At 33.2% G+C, this 16822-nt stretch overlaps 1 protein-coding gene across 2 annotated transcripts in view; it reads right to left on the bottom strand.

Annotated features, from left to right (window-relative positions):
• CHPT1 (choline phosphotransferase 1) overlaps positions 1-16822 on the bottom strand; it is a 35112-nt gene that overhangs the window by 240 nt on the left and 18050 nt on the right. Inside the window, exons 4-8 of one of the 2 annotated variants that reach the window (XR_014326586.1) lie at positions 11009-11093; positions 8089-8220; positions 5704-5862; positions 5113-5238; positions 2713-2912 (exon numbers count right to left, since the gene is read on the bottom strand). Coding sequence is in view for 1 of the 2 variants with exons in the window: in XM_082849878.1 (XP_082706004.1) it covers positions 2802-2912; positions 5113-5238; positions 5704-5862; positions 8089-8220; positions 11009-11093 (613 nt within the window). In the remaining variant the exon portion in view is untranslated. The remainder of the gene's footprint in view (positions 1-2712; positions 2913-5112; positions 5239-5703; positions 5863-8088; positions 8221-11008; positions 11094-16822) is intronic. The other variant, XM_082849878.1, reaches the window with a different exon arrangement.

Here is a 16822-nt window from a genome sequence, read left to right as displayed (position 1 = left end):
AGTGGTTGAAAATTCTGGTTTAAAATATTACATCATATTAATCATTAGCTTAAGTGCAAGACCCTTCTTCTTCACCTCCAAATAAAATAATGAAGTTATGTGAGTAGCAGCAATTCCTAAATTATATGTACCACTGTGCTTTCAGCTCTTTAATACTAATAGTGATTTTTTCTAACATTTGTCAATTAACTCTTAGCAATAAATATGATTTAATTTCAAGTTTTGGCTTCAGTGTATTTGTATCACTTCCAAAAGGTAGAAAGCACAGGTATAGATGGTTAATTAATTTTGTTCTTAAGGGAAAAAAAACCACAAAATCTGTTTTATACGTACACCCTTTCATGCATATTCATTAAGTTACACTACCAATTCTAATGAAAATAAGATTTCAAAAGAAAATACATTCTATTGACTTACAAAATTTATTAAACGCAACTTAAGTTTCCGTTCTGGAATAAATTAAACTGCTAAAAACCATTAACACAACCGAACAAGATATATAAATAATCCATTTTAAGACACGGATTTGTGAATGTCATTTCCACAACATCAAAATGCCATTTAATTTGGCTCAGTCCACAATTAAATGACACATGCCCTTAGTAATGACAAATTGCATCCTGCAATCTGTCTTTAACTATAAATTACACAGAATGTCTTTAACCATCTGTCTTTAACTATAAATTACACAGAATGTCTTATTTTTCAGTTTTAATATTCAGTAAGTATATGGATGTTTTTACATTCATTTCCAAATTTGAACAGTTAATTCCTACGTCCTGTATTTTAAAATGTGCATTTTTAACATAGAAAAACATATGAAACTCTTGATTTAATAAATATTAAATTGTTTCAGCATTTGTTTGAAATATTTGAGTTAAACTTACTATTTTTTGCTGAAACTACTTTCACTGAATCATTCAAAAACAAAAAATATGCCCAAAAGATGGAGAAAGGAGTGACTTTGTCCTGTTTTTCCATATTTTAAATTCTAATTTTTGCTGCATAACCCACACTTATCTTAGTTTTAGGTTTTCCAGGTTTTTAAAAATGAATCCATACTGATTCTCTTTTTCTAACTGTGCTAACTTATGTAGGAAGAAATTAGTCCTCCACCATTAACAAATATCTGACATTAAGGGGACAGTTTACTTCCTAAATTTTTGCATTTTGTAAAGCCTTTTAAGCCAAAGTACATGCTGGAATGTAAATTTTAAGTATTATAAAATTTAAGTTTTAAGTACTATTCAAATTAAGAAGGTCCTTATTGAATTTACCAGTTGTTTCAGAGGCAAAATAAGTCCTCCAGAGTATTTTCTGTGTACTTAATTCACATAAGTATATATTTTTTCCTTTTTTTTAAAAAAAATATTTATTTGTCTGCACCAGGTCTCAGTTGTAGCATGTGGGATCTAGTTCCCTGACCAAGGATCGAACCCTGGCCCCCCACATTGGGAGCATGTAGTTGTAGCCACTAGACCACCAGGGAAATCCCTATTTTTTCCTTTTAAGGAATATCAACTTTCACTCTTTTTCAATATGCCTTTTTCTTGCATATTAAGATATAGTACATGTTCATTACTCCTTTTTTAAAAAAAATTATTTCACCATATGGCTTATGGTCTACAGAACTGTTGGATAAAATTACAAACAGGTAAGATGGGAGTCCGAGGATTTGGATCACCAAAGACCCATGTAATAGTTCTGTTATTCATAATGAGCAAGGTAAACACTTTTAAGTGGGAGTGGAAAGATGAGAATCAGTACATAATGTAGTTAGTTGTTGAATAACAGATACTTATTTAATCCCCATTTTACCTCAAATGAGTAAAAGTGTACTTGAAGTAGCTTTAGCTGATATTCTAAAGGGAAGACAGTTTTGCTATGTTTTCATAAATTACTAATTTTCTTACACGTCAATTGTGCTTTAGCTGTTGTTTTGTTTTTCACAAAGGGAAATGTTTAATGTCTCCTTTTTTTGTGACAATGAAGTTTAAACTCAGAATATCAAGGAACAAGTTGCCCTCACTGTAAAGATTCATTTGTTTTTCTGAACTGGTAAGATAAATTCCTCTTACTGACTACAAATTACAGAAGTTGGTACACTAAAGCAAGTATTTCGATATCAAGGAACAAGTTGCCCTCACTGTAAAGATTCATTTGTTTTTCTGAACTGGTAAGATAAATTCCTCTTACTGACTACAAATTACAGAAGTTGGTACACTAAAGCAAGTATTTCGTTTTATACAATAGTAATTAATGTACCTTTTTTGAAAATGGCTAATAAAAAATACCTATAACATCATTTGACTCGATAATTACACTATTACAATTCATGCACTTATGCAATATTATGAATGCACTTGTCAATTTTTAGCAAAGTAAGCATCACCCTCAAGATGGATAAAATCCTTTAAGTCCTGAATTTTTATGTAATCCTTTGGCAGAGAAAACCCCAATTGTCTGATAAGGATTTCTGAGACAAAGAGATTGCTCTTTAGAACTATAGTGGTTCACTTTCTTATACTCAGAAAATTGAAATTTCTTTCTTTGGTTTTGTTTCTAATTAATTTACAGATTGTATTACTCTGATAATACCTTGATAAAAAATGTTGCTACACAACGAGGGCTTTGCCACTGAAACAGACATAATGGAATCTACAGGACTTAATGTTTATATTAAAATATAACCTTATTTGATAGTATACTAGCCTCCTGAAAAAGGGGATTCCCTTCACTCCTAGGTTCCCCTAACTGCTTCTCCTCTTTTCCTTGGGCTATTAGTCAATATGCTTGTGAACCTGTTCAGGTGCTTGATGACATGAAGTCTTGAAGATACTTAGATGAAGGTGTCTTGAAATTTGCAGGCACAAAGCACTAAAGTACCTCATCATATCAAATGAAGAAATGACCTTTAGAAGCAAAAAAGAAAATATAAAATGGATTATGGTCTATCTTTTCTAAAGCAGCAGCTATTTTTCTGTCCCCTCACCCCCTAAACTCAAACCTTAACCAAAAATTCTTCACCGAAAATATTACATTTTATAGTTCATATTTGGACCTCACTGTAGTCCTCTAGAATATGCAGGGTATTTCACAGTTACAGAAACTGAGGCTCAGAGTGGTAAAAGGTATAAATTACAAAAGCTGGAAAACAACAGAACTCAAGTCTTCTGACTCCATATCCTTTCAATTTTCTACTGTACAACAAAGCCTCAAATTTTCTACTAGAAGGGGCTATCAGTCATTATCATGAAATCACTTCACCATATACTTTTCTTACTCCTTTGAGAGTAGCTGTAAGAAAGTAAAGGCCTGGAAGAGACATCATAGTTGAGGGAAGGCATATACAAAATTGTGTTCTTTACAAAATTAAGCGGGAGGCACACTATTTAAGAACTTTCCCAGAGGCTGGGGGGAAATGCTTCCTTTTAGAAAAAGGAGCCTCACAGCTCTGCCGGTGGAGAGGGAATTCTCACCAATGGGGGGAAAAAATCTCCTTATCAGTTACTTGAAAAACTCTGTCTGACTCTTTTCTCTCTGAAGCAAGAACCTTTTCCCTAAGGATGCCAAAGGGCACAATACGCTTATTTTGGTACACATAGTGGTTTTTTGTTTGTTTTTAATTGTGGTCCACAAAGTGTTTTAAAGAAAAATTGAATTCGACTTTCTCACCACAATCTCCACCACTGATGTAAAACCAGGCCAACTCACTCATTACAAATGAGGTGCTCAAATTTTTAACACCTGATATTTTAATTCTGTTAATTCCATTTGGTAATACTTAACGTTCACTAAAAGAAACCCTACATTGAATTTTCAGATATTTTGAAAAATCACCACCTATTTCTTACATTTAGATTGTTTTGGAGCCCTAATAATATTTATAGTGGATAGCAAATTAAAAGAAATTATTCTGATTTTCAGATATTTTTTAGCATATTGCCTGAGAAACTTTCAAGGACTAGGATTTACATCTCACCACTATTTGAAGAATGGAAGACTTCTGAATGGATATTAAGTTATTAACTTACTCTAAAAAAAAGTATAATACTATAGAACCTAGTATAAAGGATGATCAGATGTACCCCAGGGGTCCATGCACAGAACAGACAGGCTTTGTTTTAATACCTCTATCTAACAAATAGTGTGAGATCATTTAAATTATCAAAAGGTTCAGTGTTTCTTTTAGCTCACTTTAATATTAGTTTTTGTATATCACTAACAATTTGGTGAAGTCCAGTGAGGTCTGAGGTAGCAAAATTGTCCAGAACTACCATTAATTGAAGACCAACCATAAAGATAATGTCTTAGTAAAAGAAAAAATTTAGCAATGCCTCCTTTATCCACTTGTGTGATTAAAATGTTACCAACAATGATTTTCTTTTCCTCAGATGGCTAAAGCTTCTCTCTTATGCACCATAATTCTATTTTATAATCATTTTGAACAGAAATTAATATATGTATTATCCAAATCACTTTTTAAGCAGGATGCAATTAATGAGAATTTAATTTGCTTGATAAGAGGCATCATTATTAATATAAATTTTGCACTATCCTCAAGGGCCATACAGATACATAGCATTGCTTACTTCTAGCATAAAATGGTCCCAGAACCTTGTACTGGGTAGTCCTGTCTGTTCTGTTTTGTTTTGTTTCCTCAGTATTAGCTGACAGTTCTTGATACAATAGTGCCCACCTCTGCTAACACCAACTACATTTAATTTACCTGTTATCTGCTATAAGCTCATAATAATTCTAACAAGCTGGATTAAATAAGTCAGACACTAATACATGTCTGTAGTCCTTTGCCAGAGAGTTGAAGTGATTTTTGACATCTTAGTACTGGTTTTTTGGTACTATTTTTTTTAAGGTACACAGTTGTGTTTTTAAGGATTTAGGTTGTTGGAACCCTGATCTCCAGATATGTGGGCCGTTTTCAAACACAATATAAAGCAAGCTTTAAAGAAGTAATTTTAAATGTTCAGAAACAGTTACTGTATAGATTAGAAAGTAAGGCTACCTGATATCTCACTGAAATGACTCATTTAAGCATAGTATTATCTGATATTTGTTAAAAATAAATAAAAATCTTACCAAGAAAGCACTTACCATTGCTATCCATAGAACAACATATTCGTCTACAAAATTATTAAAGTACTGGTCTAAAAATAAAAGACCTGGGCCAAGAAAGACAGTGTCTTGAAGATACAGTTCACTTTTGGTCATGTGAGCTATCTATAAAAAAGTAAACAAAATAATTTCACCATTAAATTTTAAATGTTTTAGCTTTTAGTTTCAGGATAGAATTACCTAGAACTTTAATTTACTATTAAGACAAATAAGGATAAAGAGACCATTTATTTAACCTCACATTTGATATGGGAATAGTGAATCTAAAATTTCTCAAATTCATGACTGGGTAGCTTATTAAAGTTTCTAATATTTAAATTCCTTGATATCAGAAAGTTATAATTGATAATCATTGCTAAACAAATAATTAAAAGAACTTACTATACTAAGGAGTCTGTCTCTGAATCTAACATTCATTTACAGTATTACTTGGAGCACAAAGAGCTAACTATTTATTGTGATGATAACACCATAAAAAACCTACCCATTGTATGAAATAGTTTCCAGCTTTGTGTTTGAGGAACAAGTACATATTTATACCATGAATCATAAATTAAAAGAAGTTCTTACCACCAATTTCTGTGAGATTTTAGCAAAGACACATCCAAACATTAGGGTATAAAGACAAGGATGCTTTTCAAACAGATTAGTTGCTGACTTTTTATAGATCATTATTGCCAGTAAAATAATTATTCCTATGTGGAGTCCAGGTGACAAGACACTGGTACCCTAATGGATAAAGCAGAAAATCAGCACCAAATTTAAAAAATGCATTTATTACAATGCAAATATTTTCTAAGCATCTATTTTGTGTTAGGAACTAGAGACCTAGAGAAGAGTATGATAATGTATGGCCTAAAGGAGTATACAGACCTTAGCCATGCTTTTCAAACTTCCACAGAAACCTAGGGTTACACAGAGGTAATACAGTGCTTAGATGGTTTGGTTCCAATTTTATATGAACACACATTTTAAACTAATAACCACTAAAAAAATAACATGATTTATTCCATACCAAATTTTACCATGCTGAAGGCCATCAACACTCCAATTGCCAAGTTAACATATTTTTGTGCAGATATTGAAATAAAGCTTAACCTGCCACTTTTTCACAATCTTAATCACTGATTAGGAGGAGTTTAATTCTGCCCTGGTCTCTCACTATACCAATATCCCACCCCTGCCCCTGCCTTTTGCATTTAGACTACAAATGCCCTCTTACGTAACATTGTACAACCCGACCCATTACATTTTTATCTATGCGAATCAGGATGCTCTCAGCACTGCTTATCCTAAACAAAATATTGAAATAAATCTGATTTTAAGGCTTACTAAATATATAACCACCAATTTAAATGTATCCATTAAAGCAGGCTTATTCTTGTTTATTAAGTCTATATGTTATAAATTAGAACTTACTATAAAATTACATGAATATTATAAATATTACAAAATTGTATCTTAATAAAACACTATACTATATAGTAATGTTATAAATATTTAGATTATTAAAACAGTGCTTTTACCTGTACTTTGGTTCTGTAAATTTTATTCAAGGAAATCTGCTGCTAAAAAAGTTGGAAAACGACCAGTTTAAGAGTTTGAAATCAACCACTCCTTAGACATAGTGTTTGATTTCTTGGCTTCCTTCAAACATTTAATGAATTATGTCTTAGTAAAATATTCTAAAGTGGACACTGATTATCACTAGATCTCATCATCTTTAGTGGAGCTCATGTTCCTACAAGTATTCTATTTTATCATCCATGGTCAAGCAAAAAGTATTCTTAAGCATCTTATGCAGAATACTTTAACATTTCTAAAGCAATTCTGAGGTTAACTGACAAAACACCTCAAAACACAACAAATTAAAATTTCCAAATATATCAGAACTTATGTATCTAAGTGAGTTTTATACTTTGCCTTTGAATTATGTATATAAAATATATTCATAAAGATAATTTATGAATTATGTGGATTCCTTTAAAATAGGCTTAAGAGCCAATTTATAAGTCATTTAAGAGAATGAGTCTTTTTTAAAACTAAAAGTGCTATATTTCATGTTTTTACTCCTCTTATTTATTAGACCTAGCTTCAAATGACTTTTTCTCAAAATCAAACCCACCCTTAAAAGATAGAAATTTTGAACTACAGCACTGAAGAAATTGGAGAGAATTAACTATAGCTTAAAGGCGTTCCAAGAAGGTTTTGACAGAAGATGGCATCACTGGAATAAGTACTTATCTTCTTGTGATCAACTACCTTGAAGATGACAATATGTTTTTTTAAACACATGGATATTATGTTATATTTGTTAAAAACCAGGCAGAATTCCTTTCTGCCTCTTTCCTGTGTAAAAGTATTGAAGAAGTTTTAAAAAACAAATATGAATAAATACAAAAGAATTATAGATGAGCAAAGTGTAAAGAACACAAATACAAGTTGTACCGACTCCAGAACTGAGGATAAAATTTTTACCTTTTAAAATATTGGGATAGTTTTAAAAATACATTTCAGTGAAATTTCAATAAAATTTACATCATGACTAATAAATTGCCCCATATGTGAAACCATGACCTTTGGCAGCTTTCCTGACATTCAACCAGGAACTCATTCCCTCCTCCTCCTCCTCTCCTATATCAGGGCCAGGCACAACGAGCAAGAAGACAAATGGCAACTCTTGATTATGTACAGTAATGAAACAGCAGATGATTAAATCGAATGTCACAAAAGTCTACTCTGAGAAAGGCTGTAGAAAGAGGAAAAATTCTTTAACATCAGTCTAAACTGTTTTAAAAATGCTTTTGTGTTATGTGCCTAAAAAGAATTCTTTTAAGATATTTAGTTTCCTTCCCTGTTCTTGAACTTTGTCATATTTTTAGTATCTCTGTAGCTGGGTGAAAAGAAAATTGATCATAAAATTAATACTGAATGATGATGAAATTAATGTCTTACTGCTATAGTGGATCCATTCTTGCCAACACCACCATGGAGGATAACATGGAAATAATTTGAACAGGAAAATATTGCTCCACCTACTACTCCGAGAACTGGTAAGATCTTCAATTTTATTTCTAGGACAGGTATCTTTAGGGGTAGAGGAAAGAAACACATCATTAAGAAAACAGAATTTCTTTTCCTATTAAAAAGTAAAGAAACATTATGGTACAGCCCTGTACAATAAGCTATTCTTTTTCTTATAATCAAACCTTAACTTCTGGAATGTAACCTGAAGTGGTAACTTTTCTTTTAATGGTTTTATCTCTTAAAGTGAAAAATCCAGCTAAGTCTATTTAAATAAGTGGGATGAAGTATTTCATCTCACAAGCCTTCATCTGACTTAAAGAAACATGAAAAAGGATAGTTCACTTGACTTTAGTACGTCTAAAAGGCAGCATCACAGGACAGTCAGACACCAGGGTCTGCATCATGAATGTGACAAACGTGTATGCATGCAGAAGTTTTGTGTAGTTAATATCCAGGATTAAATCTCTAGCAATATATATTTACCTGTTGGTCAATTGCTGTTCAAGAAAACTTCCAAAGGCAGCAAAGGATTTAAAAGACAGTAACAATGAATTGCCAAAAGCTGTAGGCTATTGTGTACTGAAAATATACTTTGAAATACTGCACCAAAATTTGTGGAAACTACAGATCAACAATTAAATTTAGAAGATCTATATCTAAATTAAGTATTCTTATTGATGAGAATAAGTAGGTATGCTTTCTTCCTATGGTATTGCCAAAACACTGAATGAAATGATTTTAAGATTAAATTCTTCCCCAGTATAACCAAATCAGAATTCCAAATTTAAAACACCACATCTGACAATGACCAGAGTTGCCTAACTGCCTCTAAGTCCACATGCCCCTTCTAATGGGTACTGGCTGAACAGGTACCATGAAAGACACATCACATCCCTCTAGCATATTTTAGAGGCCTATGTATCCTTGATTCTATTATTTATTCTTACATGATAAGAAGGAATATGAGTATCTCAGGGAATGTTCCTCTACTTAAAAATATGCTCAAAGTCTATTTCTGAGCCTAGTGATATGAACTGTGATTGGCAATTCTGAAACTAAATGCCACAGGGAAATCTCTTACAATTTTTAAAAAACAGACTTAATTTTTAAAGCAATTTTAGGTTCACAGCAAAACTGTACGGAAAGTACACAGAGTTCCCATATACTCCCTGCACTCATACACACATGCTTCCCCACCTATCAACATCCTCCACCAGAGTGATACAATCCATGCGTTACAATCCATGAACCTACACTGACACATCATTATCACCTAACGTCCATAGTATATATTAGGGTTCACTCTTGGTGTTGTACGTTCTATGACAATGCATAATGCATAAATGACAAATGCATAATGACAGGTGGACAGGTATCCACCATTATAGTATCACACAGAATAGTTTCACTGCCCTAAAAATCTCCTGGACTTTGTCCATTTATCCCTCCTTAACCCCATAACTTCTGGCAATAGCAGGTCTTTTCACTGTCTCCATCATTTTGCCTTTTCCAGAATATCATATGATTGGAATCATACAATATGGAGGCTTTGCAGAGTGGCTTCTTTCACTAAATAATATGCATTTACATTTCCTCCATGTCTTTTCATGGCTTGATAGCTCTTTCTTTTTAACACTGAATACAATTCCATTGCCTGGATGTACCATATCCATTCACCCACTGGAGGACATCTACTGAAGGACTTGCTTCCAAGTTCTGGCAATTATGAATAAAGCTGCTATAAATACCTGTATTCAGGTTTTTGCAAAGATATAATTTTTTTTTTTTTTGGCTGTGTCATGCAGCTTGTGGGATTTTAGTTCCCTGACCAGGGATTGAACCTGGGCCCACGGCAGTGAAAGCACAGAGTCCTAACCGCTGGACTGCCAGGGAATTCCCTGCATAGACATAATTTTTAACTTATTTGGGTAAATACCAAGAAGCATAGTCGCTGGATCCTATGGTAAGAGTATGTTTAGTTTTGTATCTCTTACTATTTTTACCAGGGTTATATAGCTTAGTGACTAAAAACAGAGTCTGGAATCAGCTCCAGTACTTACTTACTAGCTATGTGTCATTGGACAAATTACTTAATCATTCTAAGACTTATTTATAAAACACAAAAATGACAGTATCTATTTCACAGGGTTGTTCTGAGGGTCAGATGAAAACAGTGATAGTAAAATATTTAGGAACATAGTAAATGTTGAGTAAGTATTAGTTGTTTACTATTGATATTATCCTTATTACTCTTCTTAACTCTCTGGGCATGAAGTGTTAGTCAGCCAATACTGTAAACTTAGGTTGTAGAGACAGAATAGTTTCTTCATAAATTTTCTGCCTATACAAAGCATGAATTTATAACAGTGGCCTCCTGAGAGTCAGATTTTATCAAAATACTGAGGTCTCCAACCACGCAGAAAATAAAAACACTCCTTAACATGGGAAACTTCACTATAGTAGGTTATAAAAAAATGCAAATTAGCAACTTTTCTTTCCTAATATTGAGGGACAAGTTTCAAGCATAAAATATTTTACTGAATTTATGTTTTATGTATCTATTTTATGAAATAAATTTTGGCCTGAAAAGGTAGTTCAACTAGTCTAATTTTATATTAGGGAAATGGGGTCGTTTTCTTTTATGTGGTAGTACATTCATGCATAGGGTAGTATATTTATGCTGTAATAAGGTATATAGCATAGTAAAATTATAAAATGAAAAAAAAGGTTAAGAAATGGAATGACTATTAAATACAACTCCAAGGATTTCTGAAGAAAATTAACAATGCAATATTTTTCCTAAATATTTTTAAAGTACTTAAATATAAATTTAAATCCTCAGATTTACCGTATAGTCCCACATTGTTGCTCCTCCAAATGTAGACAACACAAAGACGATCACTAAAGCTACCTGAATTTCAGTTACATCCACTCTAAAGAGGAAAGATAAAGAACAGATGTTTGTAAATCAAATTCCTAAATACGAAGCTTAATTAACCTTATATTAAAATCAAAAGATGTAAAAATCTCTATAAGCTTAGTTTATTTTTACCTTTAGTTTCATCACTGAATTATCAATTAACTACACTGTTAAGTGAAAAAGCCTACAGAACAATGCACTTACATATAGGTAAAAAACTTGTATATCATATATAAAATTGCTAATAACAGTTATCACGGAGATTACAGAAGGCTTTTATCTTCTACTGTACATACTTCTGCAAAGTTTGAATTTTTTAATAACAATCATGTATTACTCTTGTAATCAGGAAAAATTATGATAATGTAAAAACCACCAGATGATTTAAGGCAAATTCTTAAACACTCTCAAGTCAATCTCATTTAAAAAGTAGGGAAAATTCCAACAGTTTTTCTCATTATGTTACTAATAGTCATTATAGTTTTTTGGTTTCCACAGACATTTTCCCCCTATATATAAACAAACTTCTTTCAAAAACCCACTAAACCAACATCAGTCTCTAATCTCTATCCCCTGCAGCTATCAACTCCTCTCTCCTTTGCTCCAAAAACAGGCTGAGAAGTAGTCCACATTTGTAATTTCCTCCTCTCTTCATATTTGCTGCTTAATCCATTATAGTCCAGTTTTTGGCCCCGTTCTATTAAAACTGTTTAAGGTAAACAGTGACTTTCAATTTGTTGAATGCAAGGGATACATTTCAGTTACTATCTCGCATAACTCCTCTCAATATTTAAAATGCTGATCACTCCCTTTTTCTTGAAATGCTTTGCTATGTTTTTATTGCCATGTTCTCTCGTGATTCTCCTAGCTTGCTGGAAGCTCTTCCCAGGCTCCTTCCTCCACATCTTAAATGCTGTTTCCAGAATTCCTCTTTTCTCTTTTTAGATTCTCTGAGTATTACATGTATACCTAAGACTACCATCTATATGCTAATGACCTCTAAATCCGTTTCTCCTAATCCACATCTTTTTTTTCCAAGCTCCAAATTTTTATATCTGTCTACCTACTTCGCATCTCCATTCGGATGCCCTGGAGTTTTTAGATGCTAGAGGAATACTTATTGTTCTGCAAATATAAGAAATGTAGGGAACAGATCCAGATATAGAAGAAAAGACTTCTCAACTGAGTTATTTTGGGGGCATTTAGAAGGAGAAGGTGAATGGAACATTAATGCATAAATAAAAGGAAAATAATAACATCCAGGATTTGTAAGATCAGTGCTGGGCAAACCAAGGCCTCCAGGCTGCATGGAGAAATAGTCAAGTTAGTTGAAAAAGGTAAATGTAATAATATAATGTACGGTATTTTGTGGAGAAAAAGGAGGAAAAGTAATAACATTTACTAAGATCAGTTATGAGTCTTATGAACTATAAATTATGCCTGTTTTTTGGGAAGGGGAAATTGAAATGATTTTTCATGCCTGTATTGAAACAGGGGATATTACTATAGGATATTACTATACTCCAGAGCCAACATTCTTGCTACTACACCTGTGATTTATTATTAGAATTGTGCACTCTTTTTCCAGTAACAGTGGTAGAATTACATTAAGTTGATCCATAATTTTTCCAGGATATGATTAGTGACCAGAAGCAACTAGAAAAGCTGACAGAAATTATAGAACAAACTTTCTCTGAACTAAATGACACATACAGGGATTGAGCTAGGAACCTTGGTTTCACATATGCATCATTCACACCACAGATTTTAAATTAAACTGAAAGCTTCATTCTTCCTCTCTGCCTTTTAAGGATAAACGAAATAAATGACAATTTTTTTTTGGAAATTTTTTATTGTTTATTTTTTCTCAGTAATTTTTTTCTTTACAATGAAGAATGTTGGTGTTCATGCATGTATGTTAAATGACAATTCTTGAGTCTGGAAAAAAGAAAGCTGAAAGGATATGGTAAAAAGGGTGGAATCACTAACAAAATCCTTAAATATCTGAAATATGAAGAGCCAGTTGAAGCTTGAAAGATATATTAGACAAGGAAAAGAATAATCTGTATAACAATTTACAAACTTAGAGAACTCATTAGGGGGTCCAAGATTTTAAAAAGTAAATCCAAAGACATAAAAAATCCAAGAAAGACGGATACTGGGGATATGGTGCAGGTACATTCTCAAACTATTATAGAGAACAATCTACAACAGTGCTCTTCAAAGTGTGGTCTAGGGTTTGTTACAGTCCGCAATAAGTATAGAAATTGAGAGTAAGCATTTAGAAACTTTCATCATAGTTTGATAGAGTAATTTTGTATCTCTTGAATTGAATGAAATATTGGGGACTGCATTTTGTAAGTCTGTTTTTTAATTTTTTAATTGCATGTTATCTCTCCATGATGGATTTGGGGGGCGGGCGGGGTAGAAATTAGTTCTTTACCACAAATATGTGGAAAAATGGACATAATACCATATGGAAATTCTAAGGATTTTGAAAGAAGAGAAAATTAACACCGAGTCTACATATTCACATGTAAATAACAAAGTACCACATAATACAAGTCAACATTGGACTTGGTTTAGATTTTTTAATTAAACTTTAAGTATTGTTTGCTGTGTTGAATTGCATGGAAGCAGACCCTTGATACATGGGAGCAAATATGCTATAAATAAGATATGCCTTATCTCACATGGCAAGTATTAATATAGGGACAGATTTTAACTGTTATCCTGTAAATTATTTCACTAACTATACTAAGGAAAATACTAATATATCACTGATTAACTTTTAAAAATCCTTAATTAAAAGTTGAAAATTATAGTTTGAGATAGTTATTAATGTTTTGTCATTTAAATTATCTTATTCAAGATAACAAATTCATATTTCTACTAAAATCTACATATTTTCAGGAGATAAAACATACAACAAAATATCTACAAGTAAAATAGAATAGTATTTCTTTTTCTGTTCTATGAAACAGTATAAAACAGTATTTTTATGTTCATAAGAAAAACAGAATAGTATTTCGTAACTCTCTTCCTTCTCTGTTTAATTTTTCTTCATACAATTAGGAGAGGCACTCTGCCATGGACCCTGAGCATCCCTGCACGTTCCTGTGGGGTGTGCAAGGAATCCAAGATCCTGAGCACCCTTTACCCGGGCCATTTCTCAGGGCTGTGTATGCAGTGAGCAACCTTGAAGGATGAGGTTACACCTCCCCGCAAAGAGCAGGCTTGCTTCCACTTACTATAAAAGCAACAGATCCCTCAGTGTTCCTCTCCCATAATGCCACCCACCACATGTGCAGGCATTCATCCAGTCCCACCGCATGACCCCATGGGGCTCGGGAGTGGAGCAGGGGAACCCGGCATGAACCTGAACCTCAGGCTACTGCTTTTGCCCTGAGTTATAAAGTTGTCCTCTGCCTCTGACCCAGGAGTTTTGTGTCTTCTCTCAGCATTCATGAAACATTAACCGGCTCGCTCGGTAGCTTGTAAGGGTAAAATCCCAGACGCTTCACAGTTCATGACACAGAGCACTCACCACTCACTAGCTAATGTGTTATGTGCAGTATTTACTTGTTCGGCTTGCTTTATTGTCTGTCTCCCATATTAGAACATAAACTCCAAGGGGGGCAGGGATTTTTGTCTGTTTTGTTTACTCATATTTTGTTTACTCATGTTACCCTAGAACCTAGAACAAGGCCTGGCATATATACCAGATGCTTAATAAATATTTGTATGAATACTGCAAAAATATTTATTAAAATTCATTGTAAAAATATTACATCAGTATTCAATAAAATCACTCAAATTATATTGACCTTCCATCCTCAAATTTATTTTAACTCAGTTTCTTCTGTATGCTTATTTCCTTATGAAATTAGTTCCTTATCAGTAACTTACTGATTAATACATGATATCTGATTTTCTTTTAGTAAGAGTTACTTTTCAATGTCACTCAAAGTAAACATACAAAAGAAACTGAATTAAATTAAAGGATATGTCATGATAATGCTAACCTTATTACTGAGTACTTCTGTCCTCCAGATTCTGTACTAAGTCCTTTATATACATTATTATTTAATCTTTACAATAACCTTTTAAACACAATTATGATTATTCTCATTTTACAGATGAAGAAACTGAAGAAAATGAGGTTAAATAATTTATTTGTGGTCAAACAACTGGTATCTTGGAGACAGAATTTGATTCTACCCAATCTGATTCTAGAGCCTATGCTTTTCACTAGTAAACTTAAAACAGGAGCAATAGTAATAAATAACTTAAAGGTCTTTGAAAATTGGAAAAAAATTAAACAGCAAAATGTAGTAAGTTTTTTAGTCCAATTAAGCTCTCATTTGGCATATTTTTCTTCAGTCTTTCAGAACAAGGGAAACCACGTTAAGTAGGCTTAAACCAAGAATACATTCATAAAACGAATTTCCACAGTAGATTCTGAGATTGTTTAGCCTGGTTTCATATATCTGTATTCTAACAACATAAACACCATAAAAATTAAACCTCTCAAAAATTGACAGATTTTCAGGAAATACGTCCTAGTCAACAATTGATACTGACTGAGTTTGTAAGCATTTCCAGAGGCTTGGTTGATGTCCTACATACAGATCCTTCTTATAGTGTTAAGCTGGAACCAATGTATCCTACTCAATGCTCAATGGCATCTTTACTTTGGTAAAGTGAAAAAATACACAGACTAGGATCTGTGCCATACAGAGTAAGTATTTTACATGGTTGACCCCTGGGCACTGCAGGATCTCCTCCAGTCCCTGACATGCATGGTGCTCAACCATAACAGCCATTCCCCGAATGTTCTGAGTACTTCCTTTCCTCATGCTCCTGCCTAGAATGCTTTTACCCCAATCTGTCTGGCATATTCCATCGGCAAGTGACTCATCTTTGTATGTGCAGTTCTAGGCACACGTTAGGCTCTCAGTCAATAGCAAATGAGTATAAAATATACACCTGGGCCAGGAATGTGAACTGATTCATTTCAGAAAGATTTTGAATGAAGTTATAAGCCAGAAAGGTAAAGTCTAAGTCATTAAATAACAACAACAATTAACCAGAACATTGCATTTGTCATTAAATAACAATTAACCAGAACATTGCATTGTTATATGACTCCAGTTTACCATAGCAAGTTCACCATATTAACTAAAATGCATTAGACTTTGCAAAGCTATGTTTCTGTTTTAGCCTATTTTAATCTATACATAGGTACAGATTCTTAATTTTACATTCTTGCCTTGAATTTTTAGCCTGGCTTTTTTGTTTTTTGGCTGCTCGACTTGCAGGATCTTAGGTCTCTGACCAGGGATTGAACACAGGCCCCAGCGGTGAAAGCGCCAAGCCCTAACCACTGGACCGCCAGGGAATTCCCTAGCCTGGGAATTTGATCCTTGGGTTCTTGACCAGTGGGTAAAGAATCAGCTGAAGACTCACATTTTCCATAAAAGCTTTCCTAAACGAACTCAGCCTACAGCCAGCTTCTCCTTACTTAGGATTTCTTCAGTGCTATGGAAACCTAAAGCAGGTCATTTTCCACATGGTTATGGACTGTATTAGCAGTGTCACAGAAGTATTATCCTATCCCTTTATTACAGTATACTATATAGTTCCTAAAACGGATTTTTTAAAAATGCATTTTGTATCCTTCCACAGTACCTAATACATTGATAATCCCACAGTACTGAGCAGCAGTCGTTAAGAGTGTGG

Source organism: Leucopleurus acutus (assembly GCF_964270905.1).
Source record: "Leucopleurus acutus genome assembly, chromosome: 11".
Classification (NCBI taxonomy): domain Eukaryota; kingdom Metazoa; phylum Chordata; class Mammalia; order Artiodactyla; family Delphinidae; genus Leucopleurus; species Leucopleurus acutus.
Note: the sequence above shows the minus strand (reverse complement) of the source record. Positions and strands in the feature narration are given on the sequence as shown.